General features: G+C 46.3%; 1 protein-coding gene across 1 annotated transcript in view; it reads left to right on the plus strand.

Annotated features, from left to right (window-relative positions):
- THBS4 (thrombospondin 4) overlaps positions 1–935 on the plus strand; it is a 57,182-nt gene extending 56,247 nt beyond the window's left edge. Inside the window, exons 21-22 of the mRNA XM_037130786.2 lie at positions 58–197; positions 721–935. Of these exons, the coding sequence (XP_036986681.2) occupies positions 58–197; positions 721–782 (202 nt within the window). The 3' untranslated portion in view covers positions 783–935. The remainder of the gene's footprint in view (positions 1–57; positions 198–720) is intronic.
- Positions 936–18,659: the final 17,724 nt, after the last annotated feature.

Raw genomic sequence — 18,659 nt, forward strand, 5'->3', positions numbered from 1 at the left:
TCCCCCTTACCTCGGTATGAGTTACATGGATACCCACTCCGGCTGTGTTGTCTGTAGGGTGCGATTTTATGAAGGCTCTGAGCTGGTGGCTGACTCGGGGGTCACCATAGACACCACCATGCGTGGGGGCCGGCTTGGCGTGTTCTGCTTCTCCCAGGAAAACATCATTTGGTCCAACCTCAAGTATCGCTGCAATGGTAACGTACATTCTTGTTACTGCAATACTGTCACTGAAGTCAAATAAAGCCACCTTATTTGTATAGCACACCTTCTTCCAGAAGCCCAACATTTAGACCACTGAGTCATTAAAGCCTGCTAGTCCCCGTGTAACTGAAGTAAAAGGTAGATCTCATTTTTCCCTGTTTGATAAATGAGGAAATTGAGGCCCATAGAATTTAACTTCTTCGCATATAGGCCTTGGGGTTCAGTGAGAAATTCAATCAGGTTTAATTTTCAGGCAGCCCTTATTTGGCTCAGACTCAAAGTGCCTCCCCCTGCTAATAACCACAGACTCAAAGTGCCTCCCCCTGCTAATAATCTCCAGGCCTGTGAACGAGCACTTTCGGGCAGCGCTGTGCAAAGCAGCCAGATGCGGAAGATGGCTGCAGGGCCTGCCAGGCAGGCAGACAGCGGCCCCTACAGGCCGCCCGCGTGGGTGCCCCGTGGCTCGGGATGCCGGTGTACGGGCCTTCCTAACCCCTGTGCCTTTCTTCTTCACAGACACCATCCCGGAGGATTTCCAAGAGTTCCAGACCCAGAATTTCGATCGCCTGGATAAATAAGCCCAAGAAGCGATTTGCAACTGCTTTTCCAAATACTAAGGCCATATATTTTTTAAATTCCTACGACTTTATATACCCTCCGGCTTTCTTTTACTAGCCCAAATATATCAAATTTTTTATGTGAATGTGGCAATAAAGAGGTAATTTCTAAAAGCCGTGTCAGACATCACATACACACCGTCAAAGCCTGGGACACAAGTGTGTTGCCTGTGGCGTCCACGCTGACCTTGCGGTAGCACCTCCGTCCTCAGACCAGGCGGGTCTGTGAGACCCACGTGCGAGAAGCACAACGCCAGGGGCCAAAGCTGTGGTCACTGCGGGCAGCTCCAGACAAAAACCTCAGGTCCCAGGCACGCATCAGCAGCCTCCTTATTCGGGGTAAGGCCCCTCTGAAACGTCTGCTCAGAGCCCCCTTCCTGGTGAAGATTCTTCCTTAGACACATATTTGCCTAATTCTCTCCCATACCCTCCTCCACACCACACACCTCTACTGAGACTTCCATCCCAGCACCTCCAGCAATTGCCGCATGCTTATTGCTCTGTGTATTTGGCTCCCCCTAGTGGAAAGTAAGTTTATTGAGCACGAAAGGCCCTGGTCTACAATCAGTATCCCCAAATGCGACAGTACAGCCACCATTTGGTATCCACTGGGGCTTGATTCTAGGACCCCCCCCCCTGCAGATACCAAAACTAGCAGATGCTCAAGGACCGTATATAAAACTGCAAAGTATTTGCATAATATAAATCATCTCTAGATTACTTATAATACCTAAAGTAATGAAGATAGTTGTCATACAGTATTGTTTAGGGAATAATGACAAAAAGGCTACATGTTTAGCCCAGGCCTAACTACATAGTACACGTCCACAACAATGTACCTTTATCCCCCTCCACCCCCGGAATATTTTCAGACTGTGGTTGGCTGAGTTCATGGATGCAGACCTTGCCAATCCAGAGGGCCTGTACCTGGTATGTGGTTGATATCCGGTAAATGTTCGCTGGATGGATGTGCAGTGGAAGGGTAAATGCCTCAAGTGACGAGGACAATGGTGTAGAGAGACCACATAAGCCCTCCTACCACTTAAAAAGCTGCTCACAACATACGCTCTGACTATGGTGATGTCCGTGGCATCGCTGCACGCACAGGGCAGAAACCTGCCCAATTTGTGCACTAGCCTTTCTTCCATTCCACTTGTCGGGCAAAGATCCAGGCCAGTTTTTACACATTCCTTAAGAAGGATGTTTCAACGATTACTGCTGGTTAGTAATACATACATTCCTCTATTCCAGAATTCCTGGAAACATTTGAAATCATAAATAAAGGGTAAACATAGCCCAGTTTTGTAATCTCAGGAGTCAGAAAATACAATGGCATGTGCATGGCCCACATGAGAAGTGGAGGACTTCAAGGCACCTCCAACACACACACGGCCTAGAAGTGCATGTTACCTCAATTCAGGACATTTGATCGCCGACATCATCCTGGTCTTCAGGGAGTGGACAGATCTCCCGGGGGTCCTGCTGCCAGAGCTGCCTTCCATGGACCTCTGGGCCACATTGTTGTCATAGGTCTTTTGCAACCTCTATTCCACATCTAGCAAATCTCCCCCAATCCCCGAAAACCTGGGAAGGAAAAGTAAATTCATCTGTGTGAAGGCTGCCGTCTCTCGATCTTCTCCCTTGTCCTCACTGTTTCTATCTGACTGAAGGTTATTTCCTGAGCCCTTTGGCCTCCAGGAGCTCTCTGGCCCACTTGGTCCTCATCCACTCTATAGTATAGCTGGGTTATAACTTTATAGATAACTATTTTAATGCCCTTTTTTATGAGTCCTTAGCACTTTACCAGGCAGTCTGTAAGGAAGGCCACAGATCCCCTTGTTGAAGAATTTCACTCTAACCACTGGAGAGCAGAGCAGATGCTGTGCACGAAACACACTGATCTCTGACAGGAAAGTGTGCTGGGTGGTCAGATCTGGATGGGGAACTGAGCTGGATTCTCACAGCACCTTGAATGGACTTCCAGTGAGCCTGGTTTCCTTGTCAAAACCATCCTGCAGCTCCTGTATTCTCGCCTGCACTGCCTCCCTGAGTCTGGTAGAAACAGGAGCCTCCCTCCTGCCAGTCTCCCTGCTGTTAGCTGTGCGGTTGCTCAAAGAAAGCAATCTCTTCACAGGAAACAGTTTCTTTAGTTAATACCCTTGTGATTATAACCATGGGAGCGTCACGGGCCCACGGGAGATCTAGAACAGCTGAGGAAGCTAATTACATTGTTGGGAGGACAGAGTTATTATACGCAATCAGGGAGCAAATAGAACAGGTAGATCCAGTGGTGTGCTACAGCCAGCCCATACCAGCTCGTGAGAACCAACCATCAAATTTTTTTTAATTTTTAAAAATTTTGTGAGCCAGTGGTTAAAAAGTCGATAGTTTGAAGTTGACTTTGGTTGAAATAATTACACCACAGAAACCGACAAACACTACACATCAGGACTCCAGAGAGCTGGTCATCAAACATTTACCAACACACAGCTGGGCACACTATCTTGTCCTATTCCTAGTTGTCCGCCAATGTCTGGTAAGCTCATGTAGAAAGCTTGACACTACCAGAAAACTATTTGTTTAAGAAATGGAAAGTCCTCTTAGAAGAAAACATAGGGAAGAAGCTCAACACTGGTCTTGGCAATGACTTTTTAGACACAATGCCAAAGCCACAAACAACAGAAGCAAAAATCAAACAATGAGACTACATCAAACTCAAAAGCTTCTGCACAGCAAAAGAAATAACTAAATGAACAGCCAACCTACTGAATGAGAGAATATTTTTGTAAGGGGTTAATATGTAAAATACACAAAGAACTCATACTACTCAATAACCAAAAAAATAAACAATTTAATTGAAAAATGGGCACAGTAACTAAATAGACATTTTTTTTCCAAAGAGAACATTAAAATGGCAAACAAGTACGTGGAAAGATGTTCAAAAAAAGGAAAAAGGATTCATGGACATCGAGGAGTGTGGTGATTCGCGGGGAAGGGAGGTACAAGGGGACTAAATGGTAATGGAAAAAAACACAATAAAGATTAAATATTTAGAAGATGATCAAGACCACTAGTCATCAGGGAACGGCAAATCAAACCCCCAATGAGGTATTGCTTCATACCTGTTAGACTGACTACCACCACAAAGAGACAACAGGGGCTGCTGGCGAGGGCGTGGTGAAAAGGGAACCCTCGTGCACTGTTGGTGGGAACATAAATTGGTCCAACCACCAAGGAAAACAACATAGAAGTTCCTGAAAAATAAAAGATTAAAAAAAAAACCGACCACAAGATCCACCACCAATTCCACTCTGGGCATACACCCAAAGGAAATGAAAAGAGGATGTCAAAGAGACCTCTTCATTCCCATGTTTACAGCTGCTTTATTCCTGACAGCAAACACGTGGACACAACCTAAATGTCCATCGGCAGATGAATGGACTTAAGAAAATGCTGTATATATAATGCGTGTTATTCAGCCACGAGAAACAAGGATATCCTGCCATTTGCGACAACATGGGTGGACCACCCAGCACATTACCAGTGAGATGAGTCGGAGATAGACAAATTTGTATGATATCAGTTACATGTGGAATTTTAAAGAGCAAACTCATAAAAAAACAGGGCGTAGAATGGTGGTCACCAAGGGATGGAGAGTGGGGGGAAGACCGATGCCGTTTAGGGAGCAAACTGTAGTGAGAACTGAGTAAGCAGGGCCTACTGCACAGTGTCGTGGGTGCAGACAAAAGGCTGCTCTGCCATCGTCGACCTTGCCAGTAAAAACAAAGGGTAATTAAGTGACGTGATAGAGGAGCTAAGTATAGACACAATAGCCATCATATTACAGTGTACAGGGTGGGGCAAAAGTAGGTTTACATTGTTTGTATGGAAAAGAATAAAGTCAGAAACAACAATACAAGAAAAAACTCATTCTCATATTCACAACTGTAAACCTTCCTCTGCCCACCCTGTGTAAATGTATCAAATTAACACACTGTACACTTTAAATGTACACAATGTTATATATCTAGTATCTTCAATTTTTTTAAGTCGGGAAGTAGAATAAATTGTGACATTGGGAAGCACCTGAGAGGGCCTGGGCAGACGCACACCATGGAGATGGACTGGCCGGTGCGGTGCCCTCTCTCCCAAGTCGCACCTGGGATTTTTGAATGTTTACCCTCAACTTTACCACGGGGACTCAAATCCTTACTAGGGGCCCATTCAGCTTAGCAAGGTCCTCATTCGAATCATGTGAAAGTCCCAGGAATCTGAGCTGTCAGTCGCTCACCACCTGGGATGCATTCCATTGCACGTCCTCCTCCTGACTTCAGAGAGCACAGGTCCTGAGGGGATGGCAGACGTGGCTGGGAAAGAGATGTGTGACTGTGGGGAAAGGTTGTCCTGGGTTAAATCCCACAGGACATGGGAGCGACCTTGGGGCAGGAGGAGGGCACTGGGGGCATCAGGAGAAGGCCCCAGGGCACAGGAGCAGGTGGAGAGAGGGGACGGGAGCACATTTTGCATCCACCCAAGAAAGAGAGGAAGCTCTTCCTTCTCCCTGGCCAGGGTATATTCCTATATTTCAGAATTATTATAGGTAATAAGCCTTAGCTTAAAGTTGGTGCTGGGCTATAGAGTCAAAGAGAATGAGAGAAACATACAGAATCCAGTCACCTGGATTCTTATATTATTTAAATATCTATAAGCACTTTTTATGGTTCAGACTAGGAAGATACTTCAGAATATACTCAAGCTACAAAAAAAAAGAATCTGATCTACAAGTGAGAAAACTTTAGAAGTAGGTCATTTATGACATGAATCGAGGGAAGTGAGACATGAGGTGCCCCTGTTTGGAGGGCGTACATTTGGGGTCCCTCATGACAGTGGGACTAGGAAAAGGGGCTCGATCTTCCCTTTGGTTCCCTGAGAAAAAATCCCCTTCAGTGTCCATGGCTCCACATCTTACACGCTTGCCCCAATCTCTGGTTAATAAAGAACCACAGCCCACTGAGAAGTTCTCCCTAAATTTCTTCAGGCAGTATAAATTCTTCTTAGTGGACAAGGTCTTTTATTCCTGAGAAAATGTAGAATCCAAATGGAGATGCTGAATCCATCATCCTAATATTTGTGTGCTTTATGAGAATTATTTTTGAATATGCGGTATTTAAAATATTTAAAATACCACATATTCATGAGTATTTGATTTTAGATTTGTGATTTTAAGTTAAAAAGTATGGGGGAAATTGGTTGAACATATAAATAATTGTGAGGTGGTTAACATATCCACAATATTATACATTTGTTATATTTATAGGACTCACTTGGGTATCTCAGTAGGTTTTCTTATACAAACGACAGAAAAAATAAATTTATAAATGAGATTTAAACATTTGTAATATATTACAAATTAACATAGTATTTTATTGTTAGAGATTAATATATTAAGTTTATAAACATAATTTTAAATGCTTAAGGAAAGTGAATTAACTAAGTATAAATGAGACTAAACATTAATCAAAAGCTAAAAAATAGTTATAAACTTTGTTATAAAGTAACAAGTAAACTTGTATATTTATAGAGTATAGTAGAGTAATAATATTTTAATTGAACTTATAAACACAAGGTGTTGCAATATGTATCTTTGATTAATCAAATACTAATTTTTTAATAAAGCAGTGTAGCCATAAGTCACTTTCTATATACCAAAGCTGCCCTCATAAGCAAAAATCAAAGCCAACCAAAAACAGTCCAGTGACCAACAGGCGACACCGGTAGTAGGATTATCTCACTTCAGAGGAGCCTGGGGAGACTCATCCTCAATTCCAAATCAGTGGCTGACAACTGTTGCAAAGCACAGCCCATTTTGACAATGCAGACTGTCACAGTACAGAGGGGGAAAGGACCTGGGGGCAGCTCTCCTCGCTGCGGGGGCATTGCCGAGCTGGGGGCCGCAGCTGCAGCCTCAGTGGGCGCTTCTGCCCTCAGACCCCTCGTGGGCAGCCACGGGCCCCAGGATGGCACAGGCCCCAATGGGGGCCCTGTGTGGGCCCTCGGCAAGGAGCACCTCCCTTTGCTCCCTGCCTTCTGTTTACCTGGAAGGGTGCCCGAGCACGCCCTGTTTTCTGGAGGGTTGAAGGTGGCGACTGAGGCCTGCAGAACAAAAACCGCTCTTTTCTGGTGGACACCTGACTGAGGAGTAATTACAACCCATTCCTTAGCTTATCCTAAAAAAGAATGAAAAGGAATTTCCTCCCACCACTTCCGCCAAGATGGAGGCATAGGTGGAGACGCCGCGCTTCCTCACACAACCAAGTTTAGAGACAACTAAATAATAGCAACAGAAAACACAGCCAGAACACAGAAAATTGAACTTTTCGGAAGTCTGATAACAAATTCTTCAGCCTGACCGGTAAGAGGGGCGAAAGCAGCAGCTGGTGGAGCGGGGTAGCACAGGAAAACTCGGTCAGACAGACTCAGGCACGCGGAATCCAGGCGCAGGGTTGGACCTGGTGGGCGACCCAGCGAGTGACCTCGGGGAAACAGCGAGGGAGCAGGGCTGCAGGTTGACTGTGGTCGCACATTCGTGTGCGGATAGACAAGCAAGGGAGTGGGCAATTGGACGAGAGCCAGCAGGCCCAGCGACAAGCTGCGGAGGAGGGCCCCGCCTCCACATACAGCATCACAAACCAGCAACCTGGGAGTCCAAGGCTCCACTCCTCATACTTAACGGGCGCAAACGGACCAAAAATGGCAAGAAGATCTCAAAGCCCCAGAGCCTATAAATCTAAGCGATGAAGAAATAGCAAAACTCTCAGATGCACAGTTAAAAACACTGGTGATCAGGATCCTCACAGAACTGGTTGATTATAGCCACAAATTAGACAAACATATGAAGGCGAAACTAATTGAAATGAATGGAATTGCACAGGAAACCAATAGCGATGAAAAGGAAACTGGGACTCAAATCAATAGAGTGGACCAGAAGAAAGCAAATAATGGCCAAACAGAAAAGAGTCAAGAAGCAAGAATTCAAAAAAATGAGGAGAGGCTTAGGAACCTCCAGGACATCTTTAAATGCTCCAACATCCGAATTATAGGGGTACCAGAAGGGGGAAAGGAACAGCCACCAGTGGAAAACTTACTTGAACAAATAATAAAGGAGAATTTCCCCAATCTGGCAAAGAAAACAGACTTCCAGGAAATCCAGGAAGCTCAGAGAGTCCCAAAGAAGTTGGACCCAAGAAGAAACACACCAAGGCACATCATCATTACATTAGCCAAGATTGAAATGAAAGAGAGAATCCTAGAAGCAGCAAGAGAAAGGGGACAGTCACCTACAAAGGAGTTCCCATCAGACTGTCCGCGGATTTCTCCAAAGAGACCTTCCAGGCAAGAAGGGGCTGGAAAGAGGTATTCCAAGTCATGAAATCCAAAGACCTACAACCAAGATTGCTCTATCCAGCAAAACTTTCATTTAGAATGGAAGGACAGATAAAGTGCTTCTCAGATAAGATCAAATTCAAGGAGTTCATCATCACCAAGCCCTTATTATATGAAATGTTAAAGGGACTTACCTAAGAAAAAGAAGTAAAAAAAAAAAACATGAACAGTGAAAGGACAACAAACTCACAGTTATTAACAACCACACCTAAAATAAAAGCAAACTAAAAGGACAGCTAGATCAGGAGTGGAAACATAGAAATGAAGATCTCAAGGAGGGTTAGCAATAGGGGAGTGGGAGGAGGAGAAGGGGGGAGAAGGTACAGAAAATAAGTAGCATAGACAGTAGATAGAAAATAGATGGGGGGGGGCAAGAATAGTATGGGAAATATAGAATCTAAAGAACTTAAGACACATGGTCATAAACTAAAGGGGGGGTAATGGTGGGGACAGGGGGGTAGGGTGGAGGGGAATGAAGGGGGGAATAGAAAAACTGTAACAGCATAATCAAAAAAATAAATTAAAAAAAAAAGAATGAAAAGAATTTTCCTTACACAGCTTACCTCCTCAGCCATGTAGTAGACATAAATCAGGCCTTGAACTCAGGTTTGGAGAAAGCAACTTTATTTCCCAAATTTCAACTCGTGTTTATTTTGAGAGCTCATTCTGCCAGACTCAAGAGAGACACGAGTCCAGTCTTCCTTGGGGTTTTCCATTTCTCCCAGGATAGACTCTGGGATGCCTTCTCAGTATGAAGTTGGGGGGTGGGGAGCACATTTATCTACACAGATTCCTCCCGACATGACCACGGTCAGCACCCAACCCCATTCTGAGGCTGAAAGACCACAACTGCACCCCCATATCTGTCTGCACTTGTGCAACCATTTCTTTACTGGCCCCCACCTGAGGGGCTGCAGGAAGCCCTCAGGGCTCCCCTCCCCTTTTCTCCATCTCCCTCTGGGTGTGGGAGACCTTCCCTGGTCTGAAGAGGGCAGCCTCCTCCACCTCCTAGCTTTTGGTCAAGAAATTATGTCTGCTTCCAGTCTTCCCTCCCTCACTCCCCAAGCTCCAACCATCCCCTAAGGCTGCATTCTCGGGCATCTGCCACACCCCCTCTGAGGTAACAAGCTCAGAGCCCACCCCCAGCCTGAATGGGAGGATGGGGAAAGGGACCAGGACAGGGAAATGGGTGTCTCAAGGCGCTACCCCACCACATTCTGAACAACCTCAAATGTTTGTGATCAAAGGTGTATGATCATGTTTGGGTGAGGGCAGGGGTTACCTGAAAAATTAAAATAGCCACAAGGGATACTGTGTGGGAAAGTCAGACTTAAGATGAAAACGGAGTTGCTCAAGAGGCAGAGGAAGCCGGTGGAAGGAAGGAGGGAGGGATTCCCCAAGGCGAGTGGAGCAGAAGGGCAGCAGGGTCTGGTGTAGCCCCACAGGCTGTGGGAAGGTGGGCGGGGCCTCCAGTGGGGCACCCACTGGCAACTGCAGACCAGACCCAGAGCCCACACCCAGGAGCAGAGGCCAGACTTCCAGCAGCCTTGTCTGCAATGGCAGGCAGGCCCATCATCCCTCCTGACAAAGCCCCCGCCCCCCTGTGCTCTGGGGGACTGGTCCCCACAGAGACATCCAGTAGCCAAAGAGCAAGGATACAGGTGGTAGCGGCCAAAGACAGGGCCCTAGTCTCATCTTCTGAAGCCATGTAAGCCCAGGGATTCCGAATAGGGGGATGAGGTCAAAGAAGTTGCCCCAGTACGGGCTGACTTAGGAGGCTGGCTGAGGGGGAAGGCAGGAGGACAGAGAGACAGCAGAGGGGCGAAGATGGAAGAAAAGTCAAGGGAGGACATGAGATCCAGGGCTAAAGGGACCTGCACTCAGGAAGGGAAGTGGGCCACAGCGGGGCGAGGACCACCTCCAGGCCCTGCACCCTCAACTCAGAAGGTATTTCTTGTTGACTCCCCTCATCCAACCACCAGCCCCCAGAGGTAGAAGCAGGTGGCCTCAGATCCACATGCAGAAACAGGAGGCAAAGAAACATAGACACTCATGCTATTTCTTTTTTTTTTTAATAATTTGATTTAGTTATTTTTCAAGTACAGTTTTTTGTCTATTTATCCCATCCCAGCCCATATTTCTGTAAGAAGGAATACAATAGTCTCGAAGTTAAGAAAGTGACAAACCAATGAGCAATTTAAATTGGTTCAGCAGAATATTAGCTAAAAAAAACTATGGGTGATTAAATGATGTAAGTGAGAAAAATTAAAACGGAAACAAAACAAGCAGGCTTGGCTTTGTCTTCCAACTCACACCCCCAAGTCTGGGCCCTACTGCAGCTTCCTGAGCCACTACAAACTGGACCTGGACTATTCAGCTTCTACCATTTGGATTGGCTCTTAAAAGTCAAAGATGCCATGTACTTCACTCTAGAAATTCATGAACAGCCCTGAATAGACAAAGAATTTTAGAAAGAACACAGTAGGACATATCATGCTCCCAAATTTGAAAACAGTATGGTATTGACATAAAAACCCATATATAAATCAATGGAATAGATGTAAAGAGCCCAGGAGTAAACCCTCACTTCTACAGTCGATTAATCTTTGACAAAGGATGCAAGTTTACACAATGGGGTAAACACAGTCTCTTCAGTAAGTATTGGGAAGACTGGACAGATAGAGGCATAAAAAAGTTGTAATTTGACCACTTTCTTACACCATACACAAAAATAAGCTCTAAATGGATTAAAGACTTAAATGTAGGACTTGAAGCCATCATACTCCTAGAAGGAAACAGCCAGTAAACGCTTTGACATCAGTCTTGGATATGCTCCTCAGACAAGAGCAACAAAATGAACAAATGGGACTACATCAAACTAAAAAGTTTTTGCACAGCACTGGAAACCATCAGAAAAACAAAAAGACAGCCTGCTGAATAGAATATATTTGCAAAAAATATATCCAATAAAATGTTAATATCTAAAATATACAAGAAATTCACACATCAAAAAGTCAACAGACAACCAGCATTGGCAAGGATATGGAGAAAGCTGAACATTCATTCACTACTGGTTGAACTGGAATTGGATGCAGCACAGTGGAAAGCAGCCTAGAGATTCCTCAAAAAATGAAAAATAGAGCTACCAAATGATCCCAAAATTCCACTTCTGGGTATTTACTCTCCCCCCAGAAAAGACTAATACAGAAAGGTATATAGACCCCTAGTTCACTGTACCATTATTCACAATAGCCAAGATATGGTGGCAACCACAGTGTGCATCAATTGATGAGTGGGTAGAGAAGACACCATACATATAGACAATGGAGTGTTACTCAGCTGTGAAAAAGAATGAACTCTTTCCATCTGCAACAAAATGGAGGGATCTAGAGGGTACTATGCTAAGTGAAGTAAGCAACAGAAAGAAAAATATCATATTTCACTTATATGTGGAATTTTAAAATGAAACAAAATAGAAACAGACCTATAGACATAAAGAACAAGCTCACGGTTGTTGGGGGTAGAGGATGAGTAAAAAAATAAGTTAAAAAGTGATGTAAAAAGAAAACAACAACAAAAACTCCACAGCTGAGTGCCCCAGATGAGGGGCAGAGCCTGGGTCCCAACTCTATCCTGGAAAGTTGCAGCTTCAGCTCAAGAGACCCTGAAAAAATGGTACTCTTTTATCCAGTCTGTGGTCCAGCACACAAGTCTCCCCTTTGCTGAATTTAACTTGCTAAGTAATATCAAATGTACACATTATAAAGCACAATAGGGCCCTGACCTGGTAGCCCAGTTGGTTGCAGGCCATATGCCATGGTTGCAGGTTTGATAACAGGTCAGGACAAAAATGCAAAAAGCAATCAATGAATGCATACATCAGCAGAACAACAAATCAATGCTTCTTTCTCTTAATATCTCCCCCCTAAAAACAATAAAAAATTAAAAAGCACAATAGTAAATCACTGTCAGGAGCTTATTGTAAAAAAAAAAAAAATGTTGTCCAAGCATGAACATCTCTTGCCACATTTGAGCTTTTTCTAAATAGTCACTCATTAAATACTTATTTTATAGGACACACCAGAGTAAACAGTAGCAGATAGCTAAAGTCTAAGAAAAATGTATGGAAAGAAAATTTTCATTGAAAACTTTCTCCACTAGTTCATTTTTAATGAGTGATCCTCATACAAGTCCATCCTGCTCCCACCCTGCTCCCACCAGAATTCTGAGGGTCAAGGGTTGAGAACTAACATCTCGAAAGTCTCTTTAGCCTTGTGATTTCTACAAGATCCTAGAGGATGAGGGTGATGCAATATTCACCTCTGTACCCCACCTTCATCCCGTCAATTAAATCAAATAGTTGTTGAATCAGAAAAACCACTGCACAGACCAATAGGTGACTTCAAATTTTCCAAAGAATCCACTAGGGGGCAGAAATCCCTTAAAAATAGCCCTATTCTTAAAGTTACCAAGTCTGCCCAGAAAGCTCTGAAGGTTAAATGAATGTCATTTCCAATACCTTCTGCCCCAGTCTTAATTAGTAATAGAAGAACAGTCTCAGAACTGTTCATCTCAATTGGCTGTTTAATAGCAAAAGTCTGGTTAACGATTACGATACATTGTAAAACCTTCAGAAGGAAAAGGAGAGTGTTTTGTGGACCATTTGGGTCGCGCGCGCGCGTGTGTGTGTGTGTGTGTGTGTGTGTGTGGTAGTTTTTAAGTTATTAGTTATTTAAATCAATACTTTTTTTTTACTTATTGATTTTAGAGACAGAGATTGATTTGTCCCACTCGCGTACGCATTCAGAGGTTGGTCCCTGTGTGTGCCCTGAACCCGCAACTTGGTGCAGCAGGACAGCACTCTGACCAACTGAGCTCCCCCACCAGGGCGAAATCAGCACTTTTTAATGGAAACAACTTAACCAAAAATCTGTCACAGAATTACGAAACCCTTCAAAAACAGTTTAATGAGGGAAAAAACAACCCTATTCTGAACAAGCTGCTCATTTCCTAGCCGAGATGATTACTAAAGTTTATTAAAAGTAAAATAACAAGCAGAAGTTACTAAACACTTACTCTACTCCTAGCACTATGGTACTCTTTGCTAGTACCGACTGCTAATGGTACTGACTGCTAATGGTTCAATGCTTAAGAACTCTTATTTACCAAAATGTGCAACTAAACAAAAAATCACCACCATCCACAAAACAACCTAAATTTGAATTATTGTGAGTTATTCTCTAAATGAACACTGAAAGCTCATTTTCTTCGTTTTCTTTCAGAGAATGACTAAAGAAGACTTTTTCCTCGTCCTTCAACCTAAATTCACAAGATAGGCTTCTCTGTGAACCAAGCAAAGAGCTGTCCGTCCGTTCATCGTTCACTCACTGCTCACTCATTCATTCCTGGAACACCCACCGGGCAACCACTATGTGCCGGGCACCGCACCGGGCGCTGTGAGGGACACAGGGAGACACAGATCCAGCTGGCTTAGGCCAGGTCCTGTGTGAGAAAACACCATTTTCATCCTAATATTGGGGCATAATTGCAAAGGTATCATTTACTTTAGAACTGGATCTCTAGACACCCTGTTCTCTGGCTCTATTCATAAAGCATTTGTCTGTTGGGAAGAACCCCCACTTACATAACCCCCAGTTTTCAGCTGGGTCAGCAGAGCCCATCCTAACGCCCCACCTGGAAGAACGATTTTCCCAGGAGCAGAGGACAGCGCCTGGGGCCAGCACGGTGCTGGACAAAAAACTGTTTGGCCTGCACAGTGTTTTCATCGTTTTGTTGTCATTGTTGTTTGTTTTACGAACTTGAACAAACATTTAAAATCTGGTAAATTTTGCATGAAACTCTGATTTCCAGCTTCTCTTTAAAAACTCAAAGCTCTGGCCACATTGTCTGCACTCCCGCACAGGGTCCCCGGAGAGAGCTGTGTCATTTATGTGCCCGAGTGCCCTCTCAACCTTCCGCACTCACTAAGCTCCTGCCTGGCCCCTGTAGGCGACTGAGTCTGAGACCCTCTTGTCCAGATGCCCAAGGTGCTCTTTGGGAGCAGCCCCTAGCCTGCCAGGTAACCTGTCCCAAGTCCCTCAGCCAATGAATGGCAGGGCCTGGGCTCTAAGGCAGCTGTCCCAACCCCACAAGACAGAGATGGTGAGCTCAAATTGGGTAACTGAGAAGAGCTTAACAAAGGGGCTATTAAGAAGGTGGGGCAGGTTTAGAGCACAGCAGGGGAGCTGTCCCACCCGGCCTCCCCACCACCCTTGACTGAGCGAGTGGAAAGAGTGTCACTATTCCTGAGAGGGCAGGGGTGCAGTGAGGGCCAGCCAGTAAAGCTGTGGCCATGGGGAGAGGCACACAGCCACCCTGCAAAACCCCGTGGACTAGAAGCCCCACCTCAAACCTCCCTCCACCCCCCTCACTCTCACTCAGCCAGAGCCAGGTGCAAGGGAACACACTGGTGCAGAACCTTCGTGCCAGCCCCTCCAACCCGACGGAAAGCACAGTGGAGGCAGGCGAGGAGTGCGCCCGCTTCCTCCCCAGGACAACGGGGAGAACCACAGCACCTTAATTAGGCCCACCAGGACTTTATTTAGGCTCTACCACACGGCTCTCCGCCTCAGGCACCAGGCTAAAAAAAAAAAAAAAAATGAAAAAACCATCACATTGCCAACAAAGACAGGGAGGAAAAAGACTAACAAAAATAATGGCCCAGACACTTTGTCCACATTACACTAATCCTGACAACAATCCTGTAAGGCACAGGCAGCAAACACAAGGCCTGTGGCCGAATCCGGCCCTCCACCTTGTTTTATCCGGCCCGGCACCTTGTTTCTACCCAGTGGCAGCGCCGAGCTCTCGCTTAACCGTTAAGGAGTAGTCACATTTATACAGCTCTAAACTTACGTTTCGACCCTTTGAAGGCAACCACGAGGCTGACATGGCCCCCAGTGAGAATGAATTTGACACCCCTGCTATAAGGGTAGGGAAAGGGGTAGAGGGTGGGAGGGGTGAGGGAGGGAAGAGAAAGAGGACCCCCTGTTTGTAACCGAAGAAACTGAGGCGCAGAAACTGAGGGACTTGCCAAATAACACCTACTTTACAAATTGTGGAGAGAAGACTCAGACCATGTCACTAGCTCTGAAATTACCCTCTAGGCACAGACAATATTCATCAATTGTGCCAGAAAGAGTCAACCTGGCAGGCCTGAGACTGCGAGCTCTCACGCAGCCCCCTGGACCAGCTGCCTCCATGAAGCTCACAGAGCTGACAGCTGTGCACAGAGGCCGCCCTTAACCTGAGGCCAGGAGGGAGCTCACTGGGCTCCGCCCTGCTCCCCAGTGTGGCCTTGCGCACATCAAGGAGACTTTTGTTTCTACTGAAAACCACCGACAGGTGCTTTGGGTGGCCTGTCCTTTTCTCTTACCACTGGTCTCCCACTGCCGTCACACTGCCAGCTCCTGCAGTTGTTTCAGAGCGTTCTCTGGTACTGACGCCTCTTCTTCTGCCCCAGCAGCCAGCTGGAAGTGCAGCGGAATGAAAGCCCTCAGGAATGTCCCCAGTGGGCCCCTCGCCTGGCGGGGGATGCCTCTGAGCCCCGGACTGTACATCGCCCCAGCCCGATGGCCTCCGTGGTCATTACCCCCCCCCCCCATCCTGCCTCATTCCCACGCCCCTACCTACCCAGAGCTCCTTCCAAGGAAACGAGTTATACAGAAATCCTTGTCTCAGGATCTCCTTCTGGGTAAACCGAGCAGAAGTCAACCTCCCTCAGCACTAGCCCACCCAGATTTTAGTTTCTCCAGAGTTCGGGAATCTGCGGTTTGAATGGACTCCCTGTGCACGCCTGCACGCACACGTACACGCAGACACTCCCACCTCCCTCTGAATCGACCATCCCAAAGGCGGCCGTATCACTCAGCCACTTAGCTGGGCTCAGAAGTCCAGCAAGTAAAAAGGAAATGAGAACAATGAGGAAATAGTGGTAGAAAAGCCGTGGAGCTTGGCAGGTACTCGTCAAATATCTGTTAATCTCGGCTAAGTTATTTTATACACACACACACACACACACACACACACACACACAATTAATTATATATAATCTGTTCATCACCTGGCTAAATACCTGTTAATTTTGGCTAAGATCAAGTGCAGAGGGGCAGGCAGCCTCCGCTCCACAGCGCCCCACCCCCAGCCGCTTACATTGTCTCTCCCGCCCCTACTCTCGCCACGAATAGCTGTGCAGAAACTGCACTTGATTTACTCAAACTATTTTTCTGTACCTTCAGGACAGTGGGCCAGGAATGCGCTCTTGAAACAGCCTGCTCATTTATAAGTACAGCTCCATTTAGCAAGTGCAGCTGTCACTCCTGCTAGTGGCCTGTTGGCTTATTAAGGGCAGCTGGTCGCCCCTGCCACTTGCCCAATGGGAAAATTTAACTCAGAAACTCCCTCCCAATTCGAGGTTCCTCTCAGGTGTCTCCCTGACAGTTGGCATACATTTCATGAATAAGTGACAGGGAACTCACTACTACATGAGGCAGCCCATCCTATCATCAGAGGGTTCTAATCATTCATAGTTTTTTAATAATAGGCATTTATTAAACATTTGCTGTGTGTCAGGCACACTCAATAGTCCTATAGTTGCGTGGATGCATTTAATCCGCACACCAACCCCATGAAACAGCTGCTATTGTCGTTGCCAGCACAGGGCTGTGAATACCTCGCCCAAGATCAGAGCTGACAAGTGGCAGAAAGAGATTTTGAACAAAGGCAGCCTCACTCCGGAGTCTTCTTATATTGCCCTTTTCTTTTTTAGGGCAGAAATCTCCCACCACATAACTTAGCCTTTTAGGTCCAGATTCTTGTGAGACTGTGAAGAGAGCCAAGGATCCTCCCCTTGTAACGGAGCGGACCGGGACCCGTGCACGTGGCACTTGGTGAATGACCCAACAATCAATGCTGGAAGAAACAAGTCAGTGTTCCAACCTTACGCGGGGGCTCTGAGCCCTTCCCCTCGGAGCCCTCCTTTTCCACAAGACCCAGCACTTCCCCTTGCTCCCCAAAATGCTGTGAGCTGAAAGCAGACCAAACAGTTCTTCCCCATTTGTGTCTTAAGCAGGCTGCGCACCCAGTCTCGCAGCAGCTCTCCCTCTCGGACCTGGGGCACGTAGTCACCGGCGTCCATGTGACAGCCCAGGAAGGCTCGAGCCACGGTGCACTGGATCATGGCCGAGTCCAGGAAGGGCACAAGTCTCTCAAGAGTGCAGATAGAGTCTGGGTTGGCAGGGCAGCAGGTCAGCGTCTTGCAAGGCAAAGTCCTCAGGGGCTCCGGGGTCAGATAAGGCAGGCGCGGTCAGATCAGCACACCTGCTTTCTCACTACACGGGGCCCTAGGGTCAGATCCTGACTACAAACTACAGAGGTGCTCGCTTGCTTCTCCCTCTCAGGTGGCTGCTGCATCATTTCTCCCTCACGACTCTTCTACTCCCTTCCGAGCCTCATGGTTGAATCTCCTCATGGCCGCCCTCCCCAGTCAGGGCAAGAGGGGCTCAGTGATCCAGGGGGAACCCACCTCCCGTGGCTGTCACCAGTCAGAATACACCCTTAAAGTTGTACACGCTTCTTGCACCTTTTGTCTGGGGTGGTAGCACAGTTCTACTGACAGGAGAGACCTGGTTCTTCTTACTGACCCATGTAAAGAATTACAGATGAGCAAATCTATTAGCATGCAATCAGTTTATTAGTGGTCCATTCCCATGGAAGAGAACAGGACTGGGTAGAGTAGGGGGTGAAAGGCAAAGTCTCAGGGCAAAGCAGGGTGACAAAAGTAAGAGCGGCTGAAGACCAGGGTGGCAAGCCCCCAGGCAGCCTGAGGCTGGGTGGCCAGAGGCCCTGTGTCCCTGAGAGAGACAGACAGACAGACAGAGAAGCCTTTGTTCTGAGGACTTACATAGTTGGTGGGATAGGAGAAAAAAGTTACACATTGATTAACGGGTAAATGCGGTGCCAGCTTTCCTGGGGGAATGTGATGACCCAAACTTAGGTATGTGTGGGGGTCTGTTAGCCTAAATCCTTATCTTGCTCCAGACTCCATTTGTTCATCTCTTTGTAAAACAAATACGTGCCAGGAGGCAGTTAATTAAAATTGGGAGACTTTCCAAAGTTATTTATGGGCTCTTTCTGTAAGCATCAGGGACTCCCTCCTGAAACAGATAGTGACCAGAGGTAGGCAATTAACCAAAGTTGTTTTATGGGCTCTTTCTTTGGGTACCAGGGATCCTCTCCCACATTCAGGCCTTGGGATTAAAGCACAGTTTCAAGGCTTTCTTTCCCAGGTAGTGGAAAAGCTACAAGGACTTCCCTTCTTTCTTGCTAACATAGTAT

This window comes from Artibeus jamaicensis, unplaced genomic scaffold, assembly GCF_021234435.1.
Source record: "Artibeus jamaicensis isolate MK-2021 breed Jamaican fruit bat unplaced genomic scaffold, CSHL_Jam_final contig_373, whole genome shotgun sequence".
NCBI classification, from domain to species: Eukaryota; Metazoa; Chordata; class Mammalia; order Chiroptera; family Phyllostomidae; genus Artibeus; species Artibeus jamaicensis.